The following is a 15892-nucleotide window of genomic DNA, read 5'->3' on the forward strand; positions in this document are numbered from 1 at the left end:
CAGGATGAATTATGTTTTGTTGCATGCAGCGAAAAGCACATTACTTAAGTGAGTTTTTTTTAACTGATGCCTGAGGAATGTGCTTTCTCCCTCTAAGTCTTATTCTATCGTACAATAGTCTTAATTGCAATTTAACTTGGGCTGATTGATATCCTCTGGCTGCAGTCCCGTTGTCAGTTTTGGAAGGTTGATGTGGAGTAAATGTTTTCAGAAGTCCCTGATGAGGGGTGCTCTTGAGGAGGGGTGTCAATTTACAGAGCAGGTAATCAGTCAGGACTCAGACTGAACAGGATCTGTAAGTATTCCGCATCTCAGAAAGTCAAGCCCAGGTGCTTTGGTGCAGGCACCTGGTATTGTTCATTACTTGTGCTGCCATAGAGTAGGGGTAGGAAAGTGAGAGAACGTAGACTCTGCAATAAAATTTTCTTAAGGCCTGTGACTTTGTACAATCCCCAGCTCAGCTGCATTATATTCATTACAGGGTAATGCTGAAGGGTGTGTTGACATGGGCATGACAGTGGTGTCTGAATCACCTGTCTGGACTTCTGCAATAAAAAAATTCCTCCCTTCTGCCCGACAGCCTCAGTCACAGACCCCGAGCCCATTGCAGCAGCCCTCCACAAAAGCAGAACGCAAAGAGGACGGTTCTGCAGAGAAGTAAAGTAGTCCTGGGTGCACCCTTGTCCCCAAGCCGGAGTAGCAGAAGGAGGTACTGGCTGCAGCTAAGCTCAGATGAGATTCCCAAATGTCTTTTCCTGGAATCCTTTCTGTCCTCTCCCCACCCAGCCCCTATACACAGTTCAGAGGTCCCCACACCAGCCCAAAAGCCTCCCAGCACTTCTGCCCATTCTGGAGTTCCCCACGGATCCTAGCGCAAACTCATTCATAGTCCTTACTCTGCCCTAAATACCCTTCCACTTTAGCCACGCACACCACCAACCTCATCTGTTGTAGATCCCTCCCAGGTATTTCTACTCCCTATTTTCGTCCCAGTCCCAAATCCCTGCCCACCTGCATCATCTTTCCAATGCCAAGCTTCCTCTTGGCATTCCTCTCCAACCTCACCTCGAGGTCCCCAGGGTCCTACACCCATCCTACCCCTCTGCTTCTTTGCTGCTGCTACTCTCTTTTTGGTGGCCACTGCTGCTGCCCTGTATGTCAGACCTGAGCCCACTGTGGACTCTCTCGAGGCCACCTCCATTCTGGGCTTCCCTTTCAGAAGAAAACTCTTGTCTCCTGCTGTGAGGCTGTAAAAAGCCCAAGTGCCAAAGGCACCCACCAAAATCATACAAGACAGAAGATAGAAGCCTCAGAGGTTTGCTTCTCTTTGCGTTTGCTCTGCTCCCTGTTCATTGTCCACCTCGGAGAAGCTTATCTGGTGGGCCAGTGGTCACCCTGGAATAGGTGGTTCAATTCTTGAGGCTCCATAGCTATCCCAGGTTTAGTTTTTCTCTCTTTTCCTGCTGGATATTGGGACCCTGTACCTAAGCTGCCAGTCCTCATGACACAGTGTCTCATCTTAGTCCGCTAGTTATGCTGGTTGCTCAACATTGTCTCTCGTGTTAATTTTAGGATGAGAGGTGATGGGTTTTTATGCGGTGCTCCTACACCCTGTAAATACAGTATGAAATTGGGAAGATGGATGTTAAGAACAAAACGCTCTTACCAATAGGTAAGAGGTTGTTGTATGGAAATTGGTGTAGTTTAGATGGTGGGTATTGACTCCTGCGTTTGTTGCTGTCACAGTTTGAAGGGACCCATACTGAGAATATATGTAATATATTCCTGCTACAAGGCCTTTTTACAGTTCCAGAGTGACATGAAGGAAACAATGGAATAGTATTAGCTGCGAAATAGAAACATCCTTGTAGACATTTATTTTCATTTATACTCAGATCCCCAAGAAAAAAACCCAACAATGTACCATCAAAAATGGCACTGAATGTAGTAGAGGAGTTGAGAAGCTGACAGTGGGAAAGGGAGAGCAGAATTTATGAAAAAAGTCCCCTTGCCTACAGCACTGCCCTCAACATCATCGCCGTTCCAGTCTGTGACCCTGTCTGGCCTCAGAGCTGGCTTCAGTGGAAACACTGTATTTTCAGCAGTATTCCACAGCAGGCAGCTTTTTGTTTTGTCTTATTTTATGTTTCTTCTGCCTAACAGCAAATTTAGTTATAAATCTGTATGAGAAATTTATTTTTAAGTTGTCTTTAAAAATGAATGTTCCTATTTGGTACTGTTGGCATTCCTCTCTTCTGCCATCTGTAGCTTTTCTGTGCTGGCAGAATAGAGGCTAGCTAGAAAATCTGATTTAGGATTAGGGTCAGTCTCTAGCTAAATTTGACCTGGATGGCACTGAACACGTAAGGATTCATTGCTAATAAACAATTTTATCAGTCATCTTCACAGAATCAGGATGAACATTGTCCATTAGAGGATTAATTTATTATTTTAGCTAAGGAATTTTGTAATAAAAACTTTGAAACAAAAATTAAAGTATTTTTTATGCATCATATCTTTCTATAGAAATTTAAGAATTTTGCTGATAAAAACAGTAATTATATTCACAAAGAAAAAATTAATTATTGACAAGCTGATAGGAAGTGTGATTATTTTTGTAGCTTTGTATATGTATCTGTCAAGATATTTAAAAAGGTATGACTAATACAATAGATTTAGCAAATCAATAAGAACTTTTTTGTTGAAAAAAGGTGCATATAGTTCATTTGGGCATGCTACACATTGCTGAATTGGTTGAATTTTTTTCTTAATTCTCAGTGCTACTGTTAAAGCTATATTAATATAATTTTATTCAGGCTTGCAGCTAGCTTTCAATAATAGTTATCTGATTTATTTCAATGTGATTATTTAATCTTTGAATTCCCAGTAATTCCTGTAATAATCTGAATTTATATTTAAATTTCTCTTCTTTTTAAAAGTCAAATTTGATAGAACTGGATTCGGTTTTCCTGCAAAAGTTTTGCAGCAGTTCTCTCTGTCTTCTCTCAAAGGTCAGGCCTCTCATTTCTTTAGTTTCTGCGTGTAAAACCCAGAAATTCCCATCCCTATGAAACACTTGAGACTTGTCCGCCACAGAGTCAGGTGCATCCGTAGGGACTGAAATCCGGTGTCGGTAAGAGGTGGCTGCACTGGGAGACAAGGTACTAGAGAAGCGGTTTGGGGCAAGTGAGTGCCCTGAGCTGCTGCCATACCAGGCGCTCATTGCAAAAAAGCAGCTACCTATGCTGTGCATCCTTTGAATGTGGAGGTGTTTCACATGTAGCTGTTTAGAAACCCTTTCGATGCAAGGCGCATCAAGGACCCTGGAGAATATTGCCTTGTCTCATCACGTAAAATCCGTGCATTTCAGAAGAGTGTTTTGCCATTCGATGTGACTGCTTTACGGCAAGAAATGCAGTTTCTGCAGCGTTGCATCTCTTCTGCACGCGTGACTTGTGTTTGTAGGGGTATGTACCGTTCTCAGTCTTAACTCTAATAGAGTTAAGTGCCTTTGAAGCACAAGAGGGGTTTTTTAATGAGACTTAATCTCATTATGTGCTTTTATCTGATCCTATCATTGCTTGTTCCCTACATGGTAGGAAAAGAAAAGCTCCCTGAAATCTTGTTGCGAAGTGTGGAATTGGTGTGAGATCTTTCTTTCTTTTTAACAGGAATCTGGCAGGGAGGGAAGGGGGTGGATCACAGATCAGAAGCACGGTGCACCAATAAAGTGTTCTAGACAACCTTCAGCTTTGGTTTGGGGATTATTTGTTTGCTTTTCCCAAAGCTGCATGGTTAGAAGATTTCAGTGATTTCTCTCCTTTGTTTTGTTATAATTCTCATTAATTATATTGCTAACCTCTGCACTATAAATTAAAGCTCCAGTTCCTTTGAAGTTGTGACCCTCTTTTTTATTTATCTATAGTGCTTGTTAAGCATCTAACTATAGTGGGGTTTGTGTGTTATTACTTTCTGTAGTTGTGCTCAAGCCTACAGTGGAACAGGTATTACTCAGCAAATGACTGTGGCAACAGTGGGTTGTAATTGCTAATTAGGAAAATGTATAGTAATCTAGCAAGTGAGATATTTTAGCCATCCTTCATTTAATTACATGCTGTATGGGTTTGAATGGCACATGAAGAACTAGAGACGGAAAATGCATCACAAATTGGTCAGATTGCTTCATTAAACATAGTTTGGATTTTCCTTGGGATACAGCTTTAATAAACCAGTTTAAGTAGACTATTTCCTTTAGGAATTCAGGCATAAGTCACTGCCTGAAAAAATGTCATTAATTATTCACAGCAGGTCTCAGCCATTGCTGCACTTTTCCCCCTGCTTTATAGGGGAAAGTTACCTCCTGTCCAAGTGTTTCTATTGCTAAAATTCCTGCAGTTTTCCTGTAGGCATGGAGCACTGCAGATTTGCTGAAATCATATATTATTATTTCCTCCTTATATGCATAATCTGTGAAATACTTAGAATCTGCTCAAGTAGTGGGTGTATTCTTTTCTTCCAAAATATATTCATGGTGTGTGGGGGGACAGGAGGAAGGAGCAGAGCAAAGTGGCATGATCCATTTTCAATTTACCAACATTTTTAAATATAGTGGGCTGGATACCCCACTCCAGCAGGTTTCTTTGCTTGATGCAACATGGTGTGTAGTGAATGTGCAAGACAAGTGGAAATCCTCATGGAAAACTCTTCCTTATTAGGGTCGTTTCCATCTACGTAGTGGTCTCCTCTACAGAATATCCCCTTCTTTCCCCCTCCTGGAATAGAAGAGATGAGGCAGAACATGTGTGGAAGGGGAGGATATTGCTCCTCTGGTGCAATTGCTGGTGCTGGTCTCATTTTTGCCAAGAACGGTGCTTACAGCACAGAAAGCCGCCAACAAACCTTTCTGCTTCTGAGTCTGCTGCTTGCTGTGTCAGAGTACAGCTTGAGCAAAGGAGAACTGAGTGCGTTGTTACCTACAAGATGTTTTAAAAGGGTTGAATGTTTTCTAGTGGTAAGGCAGCATGCAGAGATGATGGAGCGGCACCTGCCAACACAGCTGCATTAGGGCTTCTCGCATCGCAGCAGTGTCCTCCTACTCTCCCGGCAGTGTAGTATTGCTACCTGGATCTCATGTATAAAACAGATGACGCTCTTCTCTTTGTCACTTTTGTGGGCCAGAGGGAAGTCATGCAGAATCGAGAGCGAGCCATGGCTCTTTCTCAGCACGATGCCCCACATTTCAGATGTCCTTTAGGAAGGTCCGAAGAGCTGGGTTATGCATGGAGTCGGAGCTCCGGGCGGGAAAGAGGGAATTGAGAACAGCTTTTTGATTTTAAGTTGCCATAAGGTAACAATACTTTACGCTACTAATTTTATGTTCCATAAAATGTATGTTCTATAATAATTTGTTATAAATTATTTATTGCAGAAATCTGTTATTCTAGAGTTACAGTCCCTTCCCCTTTCAGAGAGTATCCACCCTCCTCTGCCTGACATTTCATCCTTATTGATGAGCTGCATTAGTGAAGCCGGTGTATAACGTAATTCTATTCACACAAGAAGTACCTGACTGTGGTATCCATAGTTCATTTGAGTGAGGAAGAGGCATTGAGGTAGACTGCTGAAAATGAAACCTGTTCTTTCTGCTTCTGGAAGCTGTAAATAGGTTCAAATATTAAACAGAAGAACCTGACTTCTTCAGGTTGTAGCGGTAAAGAGTGGCAGCAATCAACCCTAAGAAGAAATTCATTTACACAATAATTGGCAATCAGTTGCCTTTATATGGAAATCAAAGGTCGACAGCCTTTCTCATGCACTGAATGATCTGAAACTTGGTTCCAAAGCCAAATGAGTCTTCCGTGTCCCAGCTTCAGTCAGGTAAAATTTGCTGTAGTGGGTTTGCTGCCAGACACTGAGGTTGAGCGACAGATCGTTATTAGCAGTAGGGCTGCAGATCTGCATCTTCTCTTTCACGGTGTTTTCAATCATACTTCTGTTCATGCTTCAACTTTCTGCAGTCTGTTTATTACTGCCTGACATCATTTGTTTGTCTTTCTGGCAGGTCACAGGTAGATGGCTGGGGTTAGTTCAGTGCATATACCAGGCCACTTTAGCAATACGACTTTAGGGCGTTTCGGTACTCAGAGAATGGGAACTGAACTTTTCCAAATATCAATGCACACATGTGAAATAAGCCACATTAAAATTCTGTTTAATGATTCATAGGTGCCAGGAGGCTGTGATATTAATATATAGACAGTTATATATTGTTTAACTGTGTGCAATTTGGTATAGGAAAAAAAAACACTAGGTGCCTAGTACCAGGGCTTCATCCAACCTGTTCTGGATAAATTCAGGTCATATTGATTTTCGATTGACTTCCAGAATGATGTCTCTTGAAATGCTTCCAAAAGATAATCAATACATATGATGTGATAAACAGACTATTTTTAAAATGTGCATGACCATTTTCCAGTTTTAGATCAGTCATGATAGGCAGATTATCAGCTCCCAGTGAACTCCTAAGCAAGCTAAATCATTTAGCACAGTGATGGGGTCAAATTCCTATGATCGGGGGCCTGGCATAACACCAACGGCTTGCCCAGGACATTTGATGGGAATAAGCAAGAAGTTCTCCATCCTCCCAGATTCCTTGTAGGGACCTTCTCCCTTCCCGCTCCCCTCAGCTGCACACTGATGGGTACCACTGTGGAGTTTGGGCAGGATTTTGCCTAGGGACAGAAGACAAATATAAACACAGAAGACTAATAGTCACTAGTTATATCAAATGCGAGTGGAATTTTCCAGCATTGTTATTGCTTATCGTACGTATCGCCAAAACGAACAGCATCCCTGGCCAGGAGCCATGGTCCTCTGCTCTGGCACTCCACAGGGGACAAAAGATGACCATGCCCAGGGATCTTGCCAGGCACATGCAAGTCGGTGGAAAACAAGACAAGATAGACAGGCACAATGGCAGACAAGGGAGTACAAGGAAACGGTAAGATAAAACTGAGCAAACTAAAAAGCAACGTGCTCAGCAGCCGGTAACCCTAATGATGGGCAGTTTTGTTTTCCTTTCTTTTTTTTTTCCACAAAGTAGGTGTTTGATATACTCCTTATTTTTTACTAGTGAAATGCTAATTCTGTCAGTAATTCCTCCTCTACGTCAGTTGCTACTAACTAAATCTTGACACTTTTCCAGAACACAATGCACATGACACAGAAATGAAAATATTAGAGCGGATGTGGGGAATACTTGCATACTTGATGTTAAGAGAATGAATAAGAAGATTAAAACCTCAGTAAAAAAGGACAACTGGCATGTTTAGATAGTATTCTCAGGAAAGGATAGATGGTTAAGAATAGGGAAACAAATGTTTTCATTTGCACCCTCTGCATCCTAACACTGTTCTCATCAGTGGCTTGCTTGAATATTGCTCAATATGTTAAGGCTGTGCATGATGCTGTTGGGGGCTGCCACAGTTGCAGAAGAGCTTGAGGACTGTTCTGCTTTACAAGTGATGTTCTTTCAGTCTTGGCAACTTTTGAAAGTCACCTAGCATTTATGACAGCACGTAAGGAACGTTGATAGTAAACATTAAGAACAAATTTGGGGGATATATGAGGAATTTCCTCTGGGAAAGGTAGCTGCCTGCTATGGAATGTTTTATGCCAACAGTGGTGGGTGAAAAATGAGGCCAAGGATTGTAAATGGTTAAGAGGCATCATACAGGTCTAAAAAGCAAAGAGTTCCCTTCCTTTTAGTTTTATCCATGATGAAGATTACAGATTCAAGTGTTAATATTTTTATTCTTATGCTATGAGGAATCTAATAGATCTTCTCATTTCTTTAATATATTTCTGGAATTGGAGTAGAAATTTTCAGTGGTGAATTTCGTTTCATGTTAGAAATGATAGTGGCCCATATGAATGATCCTCAAATATAGCACTGTGGATTTTATATGTCATATTCCATTTTTGAAATTTCAGTTGCAATTAGAAATTCTTATTCAATGTATATTTGAGATTGGGTGTAATCTTAAATAAAAAGATACTTTACAAGATCCTAAGGGCACTTGATACTGAACTAACAGACACCGTCACGAACATCATCGCCCCAGTTCTAAAGTCTGAGGGAGCAATCTGAAAAGATTATCATCTTCTAAAAATGAGAAATAAAACTTACTCATAGCTTTCAGCTTCTAACACTAATGGGTACTCAATGTGTAGGTGTGATTAGCAGCATAATAAAAGTCCATTTTCTCTGTAAGAGGAAAAAGAAAGTTACTTTGCCCTTGATGATAATGCTGCTAGATGTGAGTAATCTTTAGGGCTTTATTGAATTTATGAGCAATCATGTGAAGTAACTGCATAGAGCTTTTAAAACTCAGTAGAAGTTTTTTAATTAGCCCTTTTTTTTTTCTTTTGGTCTTAAATTCAATTCCTTATAGAGAAAGCAAATATGAAATTGCATTTGTGTCTTATTTAAATGTTACTTTACTGAACTTTACCAAAATCTTTAATTGTGCTAGGAGTAAAGATGGATCAGTTTGCTAGTGATTGACTACAACAGGTAAAACCAAAGTATTACAGCATTGTGCACTTTTTATAACTATACTTGTAGCAAAATGTAGAAAATAATATTCTTCAGATGTGTGTTATGCCTTGCTATCTGCTTGTGTATTATTTTCTGCACATGATATTACTCATAGGAAAAATCGAAAGCTCAATTAATACTCATAGAAACCAGCGTTGTGCCAGATTCCTTCCTATAACAAAGTTGCCTGACTTCCCCCTTAGAGGGATCTGAACCGCATGTTGGTTGTGACTGAGAGTTGAAGACGTCCACCAGGGAATGTACCATAGGTATGTTTGGTGCTGGCCTTGACATCAGTTTTGGAAGATGGAGTTTTCCCTGGGAAAGCCATTGTGAGCGCTTCTGAAACTGGCAGTATTCCCACAGCTCTGCTGATTGACAGCTTGATTATCTGGAGCTGGAGTTATCCTGGGTTGAGGGAGAGGGGGAATGACAGTTCTTGCGGAGTTGAAAGCTCTTCTTCATGGTAGACTGTAACAGGAGGGAGATTTGGTTGCTGATGTGGAAGGTGCTGTAGTACCAAGGCAACAGCACCCACTAAGCCAGGCTGGATGGACCACAGGCTCCCCAGCACCGACTGCCGTAACAGTAACAAAGGCTGCACATGGCCAACTAACTTACTTGAACGGGAAAATTAAACAAGAATAAGCAAAAAAAGATGAAAGAAGTATGTTTAGAAGTAATTTGGTTCCGTGGGCTTCAAGGGTCGGTGAATTCTGTGAATTACTTTTTGCATAAACCTTTTTTTCAAAGCACCTCCACATCTGTGAGCTTCCTTGGTACTTTCCTCCATGGCTGGAGGCCCGTAGCACACAGCCCTCGGGGCAGTAAGTGGCCCTGTTGCTAAGGCTGAGCATCTCTGTGTTGCAAAGTGAACAGGATAACTGTGGTCACTGGATTTTGTGGTGAACATAAGCAGCAGAACGTCCGCTTGCCAGCTCCTCCACCTTCAGGATTGTTTGGAAAACACCGGGTGTGTGTGAAGTGAATGAACGTGTTCATCTTTGGTTCCTGTAGTCCTTAAAAGTCAGGGACAGCGCAGGTTTACCTCCAGCCAAGAAGCCAGAAGAAGAAGGTGGTGGTGGTGGTGATCAGGGAGATAGAGATTTTAACCGCCGCAGAGAGAGCTACAGTGGTCTGACTGAAGATGCGTTGAAGTTGTTGACTGGCTTCAGTCCAGGCCTTAATTCCCTGACGGCGCTGGGCCTTACTCGCCGTGGTGAGCCCACGCTGTAAGCCGGACCGTGGAGGACCTGCTTCTTGAGGGGACCGGGCTGGGAGGTCCCTGTGTGTCCCGGCACAGCCTGTGCCTCCTGGGGCTCCCGGGGCCGAGGCAGCCCCTGCTCGTGTCCCACCCATCCCAGTCCGCCACGGCCATGGCAAGGAGCTCAGGGGTTCTACCCAGCGGCACGAGCTTTGGTTGGTTCGCGTTGCTGTCAAAATGCGAGTCCTGACTTCGTTTACTTTGGGCCTAATGCGAGGCATTGCGTAACCTTAATTTTGTTCTTTTCGCAGTGCTCGGCCAGCGGCACCTCCGGCTGGGAGAGATGGTGTCCTTAGCTGCCTTTATACAGGGGTTTTATGGCACTGGTTTATATAAGCCACTTAATGCTTTTTTTCCTTATACGGTTGCCAGATGGCACCCCTTGTAGTACGTATTTGCCCTTTACAGCTCGCTTTGCTTTTCTTGATCGGCGCTCTGCCTCTCTGCTGCGCTAGCAGGGCTTGCCCCTGCCCAAGAGGGAGCGAACGGGTTGGAAAGGGATGTTCTGCTTGGCCGAGGATGAGGGAGCAGAGCATGGTCCCGCCATCCCCGGCAGTCATTCCACAGCTCTGACGGGCTTGTTCAGCTGGGGACGAGGAGGCTGCGAATCTGCTCCAGACTATCGTGTTCAGTCCTGGGGAGGAAAGAGCACGCCGGTACTTTCTGCGGTGGCTATCAACCCCACATCAGTTCTGTGGGAAAACCCCCGTAAACGACTTTATGAGGGCAGTGACTCTTGAGAGAAGTGTGTCGCGTTGTGGTCAGTGTATTTCATTTATTTTAAATGGGCGCATTGACATGTCCAGGCTGCTGTCACAAAATTTTCCAAGAATTTGCAATTTACCGAGGTCTTTAAGATTTCCCTTTTTAAAGTCCATACAAGGTACCAGTCTCCCTGACGGTAGGGCTTTCCTCAGCTGGCTGCGTACAGGGTTGCACAGTGAGCTCCCTCTTTCCCAAGGCAAGCGTTCAGTCACTGGCACGATCCGGATGACACCGTGAGACCTCGGGTGTCTCCAGCACCATGACCAGTCTGGTCTCTGGCAGGGCAAGTGCTTCGGTCCAGGGTTATTTTTCTAATCTGGGAATGAATTGGTCTGTCCTGTGCTGTTCCCCATGTAGAGAGAGGTGCTATGAAATGATGTCAGTTGAGGTAACAACAGGCCTGGAAGATTTTGTGGGTATGTGTGTCTTCCATCTCAGCCTTACCCACGTCTCCTCCTGTTACTGTTTATACTGCTACAATACCTGACTTAAATTACAGCTACCTAGCAAACATGATTTTCCATACAGACTTTTTTTATTTAACTGGGGGGCGAGGGTTAAGTCGCCAAGTCATAATGTTTGTAACAGCTTTAAAAAGTTGCTTGAAGTTTATAAACACTTCGCTAGAATTTTTTCTTGAAAACTATATCACACTTTTTGTATATAATTTTTCAATTTTTTGTCTTGGGATGTTCTTGAAAAGCAACATCTTAATTTTTTTAAACTTACCTTCAAACTAAGATGAAAATAGAATTTTTAAAAATGAGGGAAAATGAGTTTTTATGGCATCTTTTGAAGATCTATTATAAAACCCCAACTCAAAAACTGTTCTCAAAACATGCTTGATTAAAAAAAAAAAAAAAAATCTGGTTCTGGTTTTCTGCATATATATCAAGTGAACTTTGTAACAAAATCCAAGATAGTTAAATGAAGTTTCCAACACATTCTTAGTGGAGTACAATATTCTTTCCAGTAAGTAGATTCTTCAAATTAAAAATGAAACAAGATGAAGTCTATTAGAGGTTCAAATGTGTTCTTACATTACAGTTAAGCTGAAATTCTTCAAGAAAGCATGTCTTTATTTTAGAATTAAGCAAGTAGCCGGGATAACTGGATGCCTCTGCCTCTGATATTAAACACATGTATGCAAGTAGTTCCAGAAGTTCATGAAGAGGTGATTGTCAGTGAGAGCTGAAGCTGTTACTGGCTAAATGTTTTTTTGTTTTCTTTCCCTTGTGCTAAGTAGTTCCTTATTCTAGAATTGGTTAATGACTAGAAGCATGACTCAATCCACATTTAGTGACATTGCAAGCACCAATTTCACTGTTTGTTTCCTGAAACACTGGAATTGACATTTTTGGAAACAGAGAAACCTGTTTCACTGTGGGTCCTACTTATAAGATTAAAATAGTCTTTCTAGGCAAATACTGTCTACCTCTAGGATTACTGTAATTGATGGCTCTGTCTGTTGGATTTGTGGAGATGGCTATTTTCAGAATGTCTGCAGGTAATGACTGTTCTCTGACTTGTTAATCTCTTCTCTTCTAATTATCCGAGCAGATGTTGTTTAACCCACAAAAATGGCTAGGACCGGTAAGATCTGAAAGACCAATAAAGGATGCAAGTCAGGGGAAAAGTTTTTATTAAAAGGTGGGGAAGGGATAGTCAGTTAGCAAGAGAGATGAAGGCACAATGAAGACAGTGAAGTGAAAAATAAATTTTGAAATTGTATTTTGCATGTGCAAAACTTTCTGGAATGGTAGACTTTGTTTTTGGATGAGTACTGGTGGTAGTTTCTGAACACAGAAAGGATTGTCCACCTGCATCGTGGTCTGAAGCATGCGTGCTTCTCCGTGCTGCTTCTGTGACCTTTGCAAATGATGAATTTCCAAAAGGCTGGGTACCTGCAGCTCATCCTGGCTCTCCACATTTGGGGGCTCTTGCGACCTCTGACAAAAGAGAATTTGGGGTTCCTCCAGAGAGCTGTATTGGGCACACACTTGTATCAGCAGAAATGGGACTGGGGAACAGGCAGTTGAATCCTATAACAGTTTCTCCGACGAGCTGCTCTTCGATCTTTTGGAAACCAGAACAGCCTTTGAATGCAGGGCGGGTAACCCCCGGGCTAACACACACCGGGTACTTGTCCCACCTTGGGAGCATACGCCGAAGATCTATAAAATCTAGCGGGGCTGACCTCTCCTTGTGGCATTTCAAGGGAGCCGTGCCGGCGAGGGCACGGTCAAGGTTACGCCTGCCTTACGTAAAGAGGAGCTGGGTGGAAACGGCCCCGGCAGCCCCGTGCAAGCTGATCCGAGCGCTGCATTGCCGGCTCTGATGACATGAGTAATCAAACCTGAGAGCTGCATACCTCACATTTCCATACGGTTCCACAAGCATTAGCATGCTCTAAACAGCACGGTGTTTCGAGATGGACCATTTCATTTCCATTAAACTAAAACCAGCTTTTAGTGTACTTTGTACTTTTGAACCCGAAGTAAAACATTAATACCTGCTGTTACGAACTCTGGAGATTTAGAAATACGAATTGTACAGACCATTCAATTAAAATTTAGTAAGTACATCAATGTTGTCTTGTGATAGGGCTGGGAAATCAGGAAATGTGGGCTTTATTCGTGGTCCTGTCAAATTCACTGTGTGACCATAGGCAAGCAGCTTAACCTCACAGCGTGCGAGGTTAATACTTACCCAACTTGCAGGGCTTTCTGAGACTAGATTAATGTTTCTGTTGTTACTTTGACGTCCTGCAGTGGATGATGTTCACAGTGCCTATGCTCTTGATAATAACAATACAGAAGAATGAAATGTGGATTACTCTTTTTTATTTGTTATAGATGAAAAAATGCAGAAGTTACAGCCTGTGTGTTTTGGCATTTTGAAGAACGCTGCATAGTTTTTGATAGAAATAGTTACAGATAGTTAAGCAAGTAAATTCATGTAACAATTAAATTTGTTTGTTTGTTTTTAGACATGTGATTAATCCTAGGTTTTTGATGACCCAAAATAGGTCAGTGTTGCGGTCACTTTAGCAATGCAGGAATACAGGAACTCTCCAATGGAAAATTATAGCAATGGATTCCCTGAGGAAAGAAATGTACAAAGCAGCCCTTTCTATGGCAGTCAAAAGGAAACCATCAATTTTTCATTGCTTTATAGATGCAGCTACAAATTGCAAAACTCATCTTCTTTCAGAGTAAGTGGTTTTGGGGCCTTTGGCATTAGTGGTCAGTGGAGTAAATCCTGTATTTGGATTGTTGAAATGTTTTTCAATGGCAGCGGAAACTCTGAAGAGAATTTAATTTCCCCCTCACAGAGAGGGAAAGCAAAAATGGCAGGACACTGCAAGACTAATGCAATGCTGGGCTGTTCCTCAGGCAGTTACCTTAATGCGTTTATAAGCAAAGGTTGTGTATTCACCCTCTGTAGTCAAGTAGTTTTGTTTGGCAAATCGTTTCAACTGGATTAGTAAAGGTTCCGAGTCTTTCATAAAGCAGGTGAACCGTGCAGCTTCTCATTTGGCTTTCAGTTGAAGTAGTTTTGAATTACTGGGTTTGATAAAGATCTATATTATAGAAAGATTTTTGTAGAGCCTGCAACATCTGCTGGCATCCTGTGTAAGGAGCTTTCAAATCTGGATGAAAACCTAGATTTTCATAGCCATTTTCTATGTATCTGAGGTTTGGGCATTTTTGTTTAATTGATCATGTGTTCAGACCTGTATCACTTTAGGAAAACTTTAAATATGTAGGTCACTTCCAGGGATTATTTTGAATCCAGTTTGTTTATGGTTGCTCTTTGTGTAGCATTATATTCTGGAACTTAGCTCTTTCGCACTGAGGAGTGCTAAAATATGAATGGATATAGTGCTGGCACTCTTCTGGCTGGGATGGTGTATCAGGAGCACTGGGATTTTCCCCCTGCATACTTTCACATCTGGAGTACGTGGCCCAGGTGCCACTCTCTGAATACAGAAAAAGTCGGTATGATTTATCTTTTTCAGAGAAGACTTGCATTCTGAAGGGAGATAAGCTGGTGGAATTCTGGGTTTTCCTTCTACTCCTTTTTACAACAAGAGGTGAGATAATACAGCACTATCTACAACACTTGTCTTGACGGATGCAGCCAAGCAGCAAGTAAAATAAAGGCATAAATCTTCAAACCTTTATGCCTTGATCAATATAGTGTTGTCACACTGTTGGAAAACCACGATCAGGTTCTAATAATTTATTCTTTTCTCAAATGACTTTTAAAAACCGAAGTGACGAATCTTCTCTTTGTGCTCGACTGTCCTTCGTGGAGTGCTGCTATTTATGCATTTTGATCCTGACCTAAAGTCTGTAGAGAGTCCTTTGATGGTCTTTGAATTGAGCCAGTAATTTGTTAACAGGATGTTTCCATCTTCTTTTACTGCTTGAAACTTACCAAAAACAAATTTAGAAACTCTCCCTGTTTACAAAGGAGGTGACAGTGCTAGTTGATTAAAAGGGGCATAATTTGTTGCCCCACTTGTCTCAATTTGTTGATTAGCTGCAACAGACGGTGATGCCCAATTCACTTTTTAAATGAGTAAATTTGGCACATATGCATGACAGTTCCTCCTCTTGTACCGTCATCAGCAGGCTCTGACTAACTGGCATTCTGCCACCATGGAAAGCGAGAGTTGTTTTCACTCTGTGTGCATCTTGTGTTCACCATCTGCATCCTCTGTTTTTAGGGCCTGATCCTGGAAAACTATTACAAGAGCAGTTTCTTCTCAAACATCTACTTACATTGCCGGTGATGGAGCTAACAGTATAAATCAGAATTATGCCTATTAATAAAGTGAGGGTGTTTTTTAGATCTGGGCCCTATATTTGTGAGGTGGATCCTGAATATCTGCTATAAATCTTGTAATAGCCACCATTTGTTAATAGTATTTGTTATATTTACAGCCGTGTGTACGCACTGTGGGCACTTGAAACCCACCCACAAAAGTGTAATATCAGATAGGATAAAATAAAAAGGAGGCAGTTGAAGGGAGGTAGGGTACAAGCTGGTTACATGTTAAGTGGCATCTGTACCGGTGTTTCTCTGCCCTTGCCAGGGAAGGATTTTCCTGATGTCTAACCTGAATCTTTCGTGCTGTGATTAGGTTTATTGCTCCTGACTTTATCCATAATTTAGGTCGGGCACATGTCTCCAGTCTCGCATGATCAGCTAATTAGCGTAGGTGGACATTATAACAGGCTTGGTTTAGGGCTTGC

General features: G+C 42.0%; 1 protein-coding gene across 4 annotated transcripts in view; it reads left to right on the plus strand.

Moving 5' to 3' along the window:
• RPS6KA2 (ribosomal protein S6 kinase A2) overlaps positions 1–15892 on the plus strand; it is a 308863-nt gene that overhangs the window by 166458 nt on the left and 126513 nt on the right. The window contains exon 1 of one of the 4 annotated variants that reach the window (XM_069786869.1): positions 6773–7000. The exons of the other annotated variants lie outside the window; for them this stretch is intronic. Within the exon in view, the coding sequence (XP_069642970.1) occupies positions 6788–7000 (213 nt within the window). The 5' untranslated portion in view covers positions 6773–6787. Of the gene's footprint in view, positions 1–6772; positions 7001–15892 lie in introns of those variants that run through there. 4 annotated transcript variants of the gene reach the window in all.

The sequence above is a fragment of the Haliaeetus albicilla genome, chromosome 7 (genome assembly GCF_947461875.1).
Source record: "Haliaeetus albicilla chromosome 7, bHalAlb1.1, whole genome shotgun sequence".
Classification (NCBI taxonomy): Eukaryota; Metazoa; Chordata; class Aves; order Accipitriformes; family Accipitridae; genus Haliaeetus; species Haliaeetus albicilla.